At 49.8% G+C, this 10,585-nt stretch overlaps 2 protein-coding genes across 2 annotated transcripts; both read left to right on the forward strand.

The window, feature by feature from the left end:
* The first annotated feature begins 4,973 nt into the window (after positions 1–4,973).
* Positions 4,974–6,423, forward strand: LOC134427934 (lysophosphatidic acid receptor 1-like). Its single transcript, XM_063174131.1, has one exon. It carries the CDS (start codon positions 5,215–5,217, stop codon positions 6,421–6,423), a length of 1,209 nt encoding a protein of 402 aa, XP_063030201.1. The 5' UTR covers positions 4,974–5,214.
* A 2,272-nt stretch (positions 6,424–8,695) lies between these two features.
* On the forward strand, positions 8,696–10,558 carry ZNHIT3 (zinc finger HIT-type containing 3). Its single transcript, XM_063173701.1, has 4 exons — positions 8,696–8,776; positions 9,069–9,100; positions 9,177–9,326; positions 10,084–10,558. The coding sequence occupies exons 1-4, from the start codon at positions 8,697–8,699 to the stop codon at positions 10,284–10,286; spliced, it is 465 nt and encodes a 154-aa protein (XP_063029771.1). The 5' UTR covers position 8,696; the 3' UTR covers positions 10,287–10,558.
* Positions 10,559–10,585: the final 27 nt, after the last annotated feature.

A 10,585-nucleotide genomic window follows, 5' to 3' on the forward strand; every position in this document is an offset into this window, starting at 1 on the left:
CTGCTCCTGATTTGCCTGAATTTATTCATTCTCCAAAGTGGATGGCAAAAGGAGAGAGGCTTTCTGGCACTGAGCAAGGAGCCTTCAGTGAATTACTGAGGTTTTGCAGCCTGCACAGGTCCAGCAGCCCAAATAAAATGCTGCATTTTTATTTACTGGGAGTTTTTCTCCTGGCAGCCCCGTGACATTCAATTAATACGTGTGTTAATGTTTCCTTTAAAAAAAACCCCAGGGGGACAAATCAAACCCCAGCTCCCCCTCACTTCTACCCCGCAGCTCTCCAAACAGGATTGGAGTTGATTTGGGACTGGAAAATGGGAATTCCATGTGCAGCAACAGGAAATGTTAATTAGGTGACATACAACACCTTACGTAGGTAATTAAGCAACAATACATTTTTTTAATAATCCTTTTTCTCAGCTTTCTGCTTCTGCTACTGTAGAATGATAAATACACAGATTTTTGGTTTGGTCCCCTTAATTCTCCCATCTAATTTTTTTTTTTTTTTGGAATTAAATATGATTCAGGGGCAACTCAGACTTTACATTCAGCAAAGAAAAGCGACACAGCTTTATTACAGACACAGCATCATCTCTGGGATTTTGGGGGCTGGGCTGAGGAATCCAAATGAAGCAAACTCCTTCCCCAAACGTCCCTGGGGGTGCAGAGCTGGGCTGGGAGGAAGAGGAGGATGCCCGTGAGGGATGGGCAGAGTGAAGTGATGCTATCCCAGCCCAGCTGAGCTTGCAGAGTCATCCAGCAGAGGCTGCATCCCACAAAAATGAGCTCAGAAATCCCTGCCTGCCCTGCTGCTCCCCCAGAGGGGTCTCGGGGGCTGCAGGCACACCCAGAGCAGCCCCTCTATTGGTAAAAACGCTGGCAGGGAGAACAATGAGGGGTTGGAGGAGTGGTGTCCCTGCGGGGCCGGGGGGATGCTGAGCACGCAGAGCAGCTCCAAGGGCATCCAGGAGAGTTCCCTTGGGCTGCTCCTCATCTGGGAGCTGAACCAGCACCTCGGGAGTGTTGTCCTGCTCTATTTCTTCAAAGTCCTCTGTTCAGGACTGAAAAGCTGAGGGTCAGAAATTCTGGGCTTGAAAATCAGGATCCTTGATTTATTTATTTATTGAGTTTTTTCTTTCTTATTTTTCTTTTTTGTTTGTTTATTCGTTTTTGTTTTATTTTGTTCTTTTGGGGTTTTTTTTCCCTCTTCTTTTTGTTTCTAAGCCTCCCAGCCTGTCATTACCAAAGTGGTAATAAACTGCACTGCAGTCATGTTAATTAAGCCTTCATTTGAGCTCCGAAGTGAAGGCACGCTCAGGCAAAGGCATTCCCTTTCCTTCCAAAGCCTGGCATCTAAATAAGCAGGGCTGGCATAATTTGAGCTCCTCATTTTTATATATTTATTTTCCTAAGGAAATTCCACTGACAGGTGCTTGGATATCAGTTCTTGATGGCATTGCTGCACTTCAGGGTAGTTCTGATTCCTTTTCAAAACTAAAACTGAGATGCAATGATGCCATCAAAAACTGGATGCATTTTACACAAAGATTTTTGGATACTGAACCTGAAGATGTGAGAGCATCTTGGTGAGAGGAGAAGACACAAAGTTAAGCAGCTCTCTGAATTCCAAGCTGGTTTTTCCTGGTACAGGGAAGGGAAGGACAGCTGGGAATATCAAATCCAGTAAAAGCTGCACTTATTTCGTGGCCTGGAGAGCCACAGCAGCAAGGGCTGAGAGGGGGAGACTGGCTGGAGGCCAAACCCTGGTCAGAGCTGAGCTGACCCAGCAGGGATTGCCCCGGGATTTAAACCCCAGATGGGTTCCAGGATTAGCGAGTGGGTGATTGGGAATTCCACCCTGCAGGGTGAGAAAGCGCAGAGTGCTCTTCGTGGCTGTCGTTTTACTGCTGAGAGCTCCCACGCCCCTGAGGAGGAAATCTGGAATTTCAGAGCTCTGGGTGAAGCACAAACATTGCAGCTTCATCTGGCTGTGCTGGGAATGCTGTCCCAGCACAAGGTGGGACACTGCCATGGGTTCTGCTTTATTCACCCACAGCTCACCCTGGACAGGCTTTATTTGCCTTTCACCTGTTCCAGGTGTTTGTCTCCCATCACTCCAAACCTGGGAGGCAAAAATTCCTCCAAGAGAGAGAGGCTGGACAGGGGAGGAGGAGCAGAGCTTTGTGTTTTCAAAACAGCTCCAAAAAATCTTGGACGGAGATCACACACCCTGTTTGTGTCTCCCTCTCCAGAAAGGAAGGCTTTAATCTGCATTAATTGAAACATAAATTGGATAAATTATTTGTATCACTCCCTTTCCTGAGTGTTTCTCCCTTGCAGGCCTCGTGACGGCCACGGAGAGCAGGGCAGGGGGACACTGTGATCCCACAGCCCTGCTGAGGGCCCTGGCACTGAAACTGGGACTCGTGGCATGATCCTGCTGAGCTGCTCAGGACTCTTGGAAATTTGGTTTGGTGTCTGCAGCGTGGTGACAGTGCAGGGCTGAGTGCAGGGACAACGGGGAGAAAGCAGAACCATCCCAATCCCCAGGATTTGGGGTCAGGAATGGAGAATGTGACAGGACTCGGAAACCCCTCATCCTGTTTGGACTGTCTTGCGTGCACACTGAAATAGAGGTGTTTGGAGTTCACTTGAGTTAGCAATGTGAATTAAGCATTTAAAGTCTCCTCCCTGAGCTGTGGCACTCCTGTTTCATCACAAGGATGCAGTTTTTCCCTGGAATTCCAGGCACAGTTCCAGTTCCAGCTCAGAGGACACTGGGCCGCAGTGCCTCACCCCAGGGTGAGGGTGGGAGCTGTCCAAGGGCTCCTGGGCAGGGCTGGGCTCAGCTCCTGCATGAATTCCTGTTTTAGGATCAATTTTGGTGTGTCCCAGAGGGGGCCTGTCCTTCTGAGCCCTTGTGGGTCCCACTGGAGGCTGAGAGCTGCAGCTGGGGGCAGTTCTGAGCCTGTGAGATCAGCTGGGTGAACTTGGATTTTCCACACCTGAACCATCACTAAAAATTCAGCCTGAAGCCTCTCCAGAGTGGTCAGTGGTTATTGCCTTCCCCACAGGCACAATCAACAGATAATTCCACAAAATGAGGCCATTTCTTACACATACATCAAAACAAATTGGGCATTCAGGTAAAGACGTGTCAATACAATCACAGAACTCAAAGAAAAGCAATCACAGAACTAAAAACAAAGTGTTACAGAAGGTGAAATCTGGGTAAATATAAACCTAAAGCTGCCCACAGCAAGGTGCAGTCAGTGTCTGAGGTGTCAGCCTGAGATCCTGGAGATTAGATTGAGTTGCCTGGAATCCTGTGTCACCTTAAACAAACAATGGGATTGTTCTTTCCCCATTTATAGGATGCAGATAACAATTCCTCACAAGGGTCTGGTGAGGTAAGCACGGGGAATGCTGCACAGTTCCTGGAATACAGGAGTACAAAAACGTCCTTGGATTGAGGCTGTTCCATGAAAAGGTTGGGCTTTAGATTTAAAGTGTTTTTCATCTGGTTTTGGGGGCTCCAGCTGCATCACAGAGGGCTGGAATGTACAAATCTGGGGGTTTCTGTGTGTTAAACCCACTAAAAAGCAGCTTCCACACTATTGTCTCCCTTAATCCAGCAACATGATGGTAATTTGTATGCGATTCTATTAGGGAAATCAGATTACAGATCTTTTGTGGAGAGCTATTTATACCACTTGATATTACTTTAATTACATTCTGATCTCACAACATTTAGCATTTTGTGCTCGAGCACCAAATTTTCAAATTAGAGCAACTTCAAGCAGCATTTTCAGGAATATCTAGAGCCCTTTGGAGCCCAAATTCACAGATAAATTATTTTTAGCCACCGGGGTGTTTTCAAAACCGTTTTGCTCTGTGGATGTTGTGCTCATCACAGGTGTCCTGTGCCCACCTGGGCTGTGCTGCCACCTCTGCTGGGAGGGAAAGGATTTGCTGGGCTGGCTCAGGGGTGGCAGAAATAGTGGGGCCCTTGTTCAGCAGCAACCTCACACCCGAGGTGTGGCTGCCAGGGCTGGGATTACAAAGGGAGTTTTATCTGGGACACTGGGAGAGGAATATTTTATAGGATGTTAATACAGCCCCAGGCTTGACTGGTCATTTCTCAGCCCTTATTTCTATGTTATCATTCCCTTGTGACCATCTGAAATGCTTATTGCTTACTTAGACTTGTATAAAATATAATAATCACAATTAAAAAGTATATTAATTAATTATAAAGTATTCCTGATACACAAAAATCATGGATGCTGACTGCAGGTTAAACTGAATATACTTTCATACACTACAATAGAAAAAAAAAGCCCTAAAAGTCCCCTTTTTAAACTCAAAATTATAGCCTAAATTTCTTACATTTTAACCTTGGCAGAGCTATCAGAGTTCACAGATTCCCACCTGTGGGGCTGGAATTGCTGCTGTAAGATCAGTGCTGAATGTGGGAGCCCATCAATTCAACTGAGCTGCTTGGCAAGGCCGTGGTAGAAAATTGTGAACAACAAGGGTGAATCCTTTGTTAAGGCAACAATGAAATACAATTGAATCAGAATAAATAATGTGGATAAATGGATAATTTACCTGGTAATTGTCCTGCTCATCTGGTCTGCTTAGCTGGTTAAAATCTCCCTGCAGCCTCTGTATCCTGTATTTTATTCCAGCAGTGCCCTCTGCTGAGAGCATGGAATGTGTGTTCTGTGAGCTTTTTTCTCCCCCAGCTCTCAGGTACTTTCAGTCTAAGTTCTCAGAAATAATTTGCATTTAAAAAGTTGGAGAAAGAGAAGCTACACTGGTGTTGGTACTGGTTTATTAATGACCAAGCCACATGAAATAAACAGAAAATATCCTGTGGCAAAGGCAGGGGTAGTGGTGTTGGCTGTTTTAGCTGTGTTATCATGAAAGGATTAAGTGGGAAAAGGCATTTTTGGGCTGTTGGGGTCCAGGCTGGAGACACAGCACTGATGTTTTATTTCAGTTCCCTCAGCCCTCCAAACCCACAAAACTCTGTTCCTCCTTTCCTGCCTCTCTAATCCTTTAAGATGTAATTAATTTGTGAGTGACAGCTGGGTTCACTTCACTCCATTTGAGAACATCCCTGAAGAATTTTCAACTGCAGGCGTCACCACCCATCTCCCCAAGCCCTGGGCAGGCTTTGCTCTTGTCAAAGGTTGCTTCCAGCAGCTCATGCGTGTGGGAAATGTGCTCTGCAGTTTGGGCTATCCTAGCAACTCCCGGGGATTGGCACAGCCCCCAGCTGGCAACCCAAATATTAAAAAACACAGCTGGTTAAAGTTTAACCCCCGTGGCGACGATGATGTGGCAGCAGGAGCTGTGTGTCAGGAGAGGATCCGCGCCCGGGGATCGGGGTGGGAGCTCCTGGGAGAATGGGATGAGCAGAGCCGGCCCAAAGGAGCATTCCCCACCATGAATGGGTTCCTGAACTGCTCTGCCAACCACACCAAGATCTGGAGTCACTACTTGGTGCTGGCCCTGGGCATCCCCCAGCTGACCATCAACATCGTCTCCATCATCTTCAACTGCACCGCCATCTTCACCCGCCTGGCCACCAGGGACCTGCACAAGCCCATCTCCATCCTCTTCTGCAACCTGGCTGTCTCTGACCTCTTCACCAGCTTCTCTGGCTTCTGGATTTCCATGCTGTTCATCACCTACCCTGACATCACCATCTTCGGCTCCTGGGACATGCTGGCTCCCTACTCCCTGTACACCACCTCCATCCTGTCCACCATCTACAACCTGGTGAGCATCGGTATCGAGCGCTACCTGGCTGTGGCCGAGAGCATGAGGACGAGGTTCAGGGTGGCCAGGAACCACTCCGTTGCCGTGGTCTTCATCAACTGGGTCCTGGCCTTCTTCCTGGGCTGCCTGCCCCTGATGGGCTGGAACTGCCTGCATGCGCAGAGCAACATCTCGGTGCTCTACAGCCCCTTCTGCGTCAACTACCTCGTCTTCATCGCCATGCCCAACGTGGCCATGGCCTTCCTCGTGCCCCTCTTCACGTACCTGAGGATCATCATCATCCTGAGGAAGAGGAAGCTGAGGATGCAGGCGTGCGGCCAAGCCATGGGCACCTATAGGTCGGCAGAGACGCAGGTGGCCAGGACCAGCATCTCCATCTGGCTGCTGGCCCTGGTGTCCTACGCGCCATTCCTGGCCGGCGTCGTCTTCGACGCGGCCAACCGGCGCTGCCACGGCGAGCTGTACCCAGGGGTGTACATCTTCAGGAACTGCACGGCCATACTGATCACCCTCACCTGCCTGGGCAACCCCCTGCTCTACACGCTGCGGCTCCGGGCGCTGGGGGCCCGGCTGAAGGCGCTGCGCGGCCTCTGGGCCTCGCGCGTGAGGGCCTGCGCTGTCGACCATGTCTGAGCAAACCCACCCACCCCATCCCAGGGTGGTGTAGTGGGATAAATGAGTGATGCCATGATTGACTCTCACAATTAACAGACAAATATCATGTGTATAGGTTGAGAAAAGTTGTATAGATTTATAGTTGTGTTGTGCATGGCCTCTGGGCCTCTCGTGTGAGGGCCTGTGCTGCCATCGGCCATGTCTGAGCAAACCCACCCACCCCATCCCAGGGTGATGTGTTGTGATAAATGAGGAATGTCGAGGTGGACTCTCACAATTAATAGACAAATATCGTATGTGTAGGTTGAGAAAAGTTGTATAGGTTTATGGTTGTGTTGTGTGCGGCCTCTGGGCCTCACGTGTGAGGGCCTGTGCCGCCATCGGCCATGTCTGAGCAAACCCACCCACCCCATCCCAGGGTGATGTGTTGGATAAACGAGGAATGCCATGGTGGACTCTCACAATTAACAGACAAATAGCAGGTGATAAGTTGAGAAAAGTTGTATGGTTTATGGTTGTGTTGTACCCCCTCGTGTGGGTACAATTTAACAAGGGACAGCTGTCAAGGGAGGGCTGGGAGGGCTGGCTTGTCACTGTGGTGACACCTGAGCTCCAGTCAGGATTTGAGGAGGAGATCTCCACCACTGGACAGTGAAGAAGGGGTTGATGGACAGAACTTTGGGAGGGGTTAAAGGGTTAAAAAGAAAAACCTCCATTGTGAGGGGGCTGAGCACATGGTGGGGAAAATCTTTTGTTCCCAGCGCCGTAACCTTTTTTCTTTCTTCAGCCTTCTGCTGCATTTTTGGTAAGGTTTAATAGACCTTCCTAAACTATGAAAAGTGAGTAGCTATTTCTCACATTATGATGCTTGTATCCCAGCTGTGTGCTCTGTTAATGCTGGATATTCTATTCTATTCTGTGCCTGCAGTGCTGGTTCTGAGAGCAAAGGTGGGGAGAAGCAGCAGCACGGAGTTTGTTATCAGAGGCTGCACTCGCTGCTCTAAAAGCAGCACTGCTCCACTTTCTGAGCTGCACTGTGCTCTCTGGGCACTGACAGAGCACAACAGAGCACTCCTTTGCTGTTCAGTTGCTTTAGCTGGCTGAGGCAGAGTTTTCCCTGGACTGTTCATTTTTATTTCCCTTTTCTTGGAACTGTTCAAACCTGCTTTGCTCTGGGACCCGGGGAGCACTGAGAGCTTGCACTCTGTGGCCTCAGGGCTCCTCTGGGCAGCAGCCTTTCCCAGAGCCACAGGGACTGATAACAGAGTGTGAACAGTGCATATGCTGTGGCTCCACGCAGATGTTTACTGGATGTATTTTGTTGTAGTGATTAGCAGTGCTGTGTTAACATTTTAGTAGGATGGAAAATGTAGTTTTGTAGGGAAATGGTAACTTTTGTAGTTAAAATAGGAACTATGTAAGTGGGATATTTTTTGAAGAAAGGAATGAGGCACTTGCACCAGACAGCAGCCACAGGACACCTCAATCTTTCAGAGAAAAATCATTTATTGCTCCATTATCAGAAGAAGCTGACTTGTTCCTGAAAGACGTACCCAGATCGTCTGTAACTCTTTGTTTCTATTGTCTCATATTGTCCTAATCCCAATTATCAAAATTATTATTACTCTAATTATATTACTATTTTTATAACCATTTTATTGCTATTAAACTTTGGAAATTTTAAAACCAAGTGATTGGTGTTTTTCACGTGACATCAGCTCATGCTTCTGGCTCTGCTGCTCCTCTGTGGTATTTCATCAACGCACAGCAACAAAATCCCATGGAAACCCACACAGTGAGGATGTTCTGACATTGATCACACACAGTCCCAGCCACTTGGGGTTTTCAGGGATTTCTTTCCAGTTTCTTTGCTTTGTTGTTTCCTAATCTTTATATCTATCTATATTCCTCTCTAACTCTCTATATTTCTCTATTTATATATATATATATATATATACAATTTTATTTATTTATCTATTTATTTATTTTCTATTAATATGTGTTATACATGCCCATATCTATACCTCTACCCCTATCTCGATATATACATCTCTCTCTCCACTCCTCCTTCTTTCTTCCCCCATACACAGCGCTCTCTCTATATATATCTATATCCGTATATCTCTTTATGTTTATCTATTTATAGAAATATCTCTAAATAGCTCGATAAATCGCCCTGGCTACGGCTGCGCTCGGCGGTCGATTAACCACGCCTGCCTGGCGGCGCTCGATTGGCAGCCCTGGCCGGTGGAGCGGAAGCGGAAGTGGGAGCGGAAGCGGCGGGAGCGGCCATGAGGGCGCCGGGGCCGTGCGCGGAGTGCGGGGCGGGGGCCGCGGCCCGGTACCGCTGTCCGCGCTGCGGCAGCGCCTAGTGAGCGAGGGACGGGCTGGGGGGAGCGGGGGCACGGCCCGGTACCGCTCAGTGAGCGAGGGACGGGCTGGGGGGAGCGGGGGCACGGCCCGGTACCGCTCAGTGAGCGAGGGACGGGCTGGGGGGAGCGGGGGCACGGCCCGGTACCGCTCAGTGAGCGAGGGACGGGCTGGGGGGAGCGGGGTCAATGCCCGGTACCGCTCAGTGAGCGAGGGACGGGCTGGGGTCACGGCCGGTACCGCGGGCTGAGGGTGCGGTCCCGGGCCCGTTTCTCACGCCGTTCTCCCCGCAGCTGCTCCGTGCCGTGCTGCCGGACCCACCGCGGTGAGTGCGGGCCGGGCTAACCGGGGCTAACCGGGGCTCACCAGGGATAAGCGGGGCTGACCGGCTGTGTCCGCAGAGCGCTGCGCGCCCGGTGCCCGGCGGGAGGAGGAGGCGGCCGGGCCCGGATCCCCCCCTGCCCCCGCCGGCAGCCCCGCGGCCCCGGAGGAAATCGTGGGCGAGGAGGAGGAGCAGGACCGCGTCCCGCCGCAGAAACTGCAGCTGCTGGGTAACAAACCCCGCTCCTGGCAAATACTGAGATAAGCACGCGGTGTGGGAGAGCGATGCTGTGCTCGCCTCCTTTGGTGTTAAATTCCTTTAGGTAGTGCTGTATTCATCTCCTTTAAGTGGTGTGGTAAATACCGTTTTTAGGCTGTAGCATAACATTAAAATAGAAGCGATGTGATGTGCGATACTTCTTGTAACTAGCTCAAAGAATGGAAAAGATAATCGAGAATCTCCTCACATTATCCTCTCTGGATGGAGATAACAACAAACGGACACCATGATCCCGAGAGAAGAATTATTGCTTCCTTATCAGGAAAGCTCAGACTTGGAGGAACCAACAAAACTGATTTACAAGATGAAGGGGGGAAGTTGAAATTGAGCAGAAACACCCTGGTTTGAGAGGAATGATTGAATCATCTATGAGATATATAATTATACAATAAGCTATTGCATTTAAGGGGTAATCCTTTGTTAGCAAGGGCTGCTTTGGGGCAGAGTGGGAGTCTGTAATTCTTTGTTTTTTATTGCCCAAACTTTAGTTGTCTAAATTCTTATTGTCCTAATTTTCCTGCCTCTTTTCCCCACTCTTTTCCAACTTCTAACACTTTAACAGCAGTGCCTGGGTTTTCCAGGGGGCCGAGCTTTCCCTGAGAGCGCTGTGACAGTTCCCTGGCAGTCGCTGTGTCCCCGGGAAGGTTTGCTGGCCCCGGGCCCTGCTGTAACTCAGCTGTAACTCCGTTTTTCCCCTCCCTGCGCAGGGGAATCGGCGGAGCTGCGGGAGTTGCTGCGGAACCCGCACCTGCGGCAGCTGCTGCTGGCCCTGGAGCAGGCTCGGGACAAGAGCTCCCTCCTGAGGCGGCTGATGCAGGAGCCGCTGTTCCTCGAGTTCGCCGACTGCTGCCTGGGCATCGTGGAGCCTCCCGAGGAGAAGGAGAACGTGCTCCCCGTCCTCGCCGAGTGAGCTTTGCTGCTGGGGCAGTGGGCGTTGTGTCGTTCGTGCCGGGGATTTGTGCTTGGTGAGGTTTGGGTGCACTCTGCTCTGTCCTTGGCTGCTGTGCCCCTGGGTGTCGCTGCTCTGAGCTCAGGCTGGAGCTGACAAACAGGGGCAGAGCTGTGCCGGGACTTTCCTTTTTACATCTGGGGGTTGACCTTGGTACTCTGTGGAATTCCTGGGCAGCCACAGGAAATGTTGCTTCACAGTGACAATATTAAATATATTTACATTAATTTTAATCCATGAGCACTCTGAAATTTTTTGTT

Source organism: Melospiza melodia, chromosome 21, assembly GCF_035770615.1.
Source record: "Melospiza melodia melodia isolate bMelMel2 chromosome 21, bMelMel2.pri, whole genome shotgun sequence".
NCBI lineage: Eukaryota > Metazoa > Chordata > Aves > Passeriformes > Passerellidae > Melospiza > Melospiza melodia.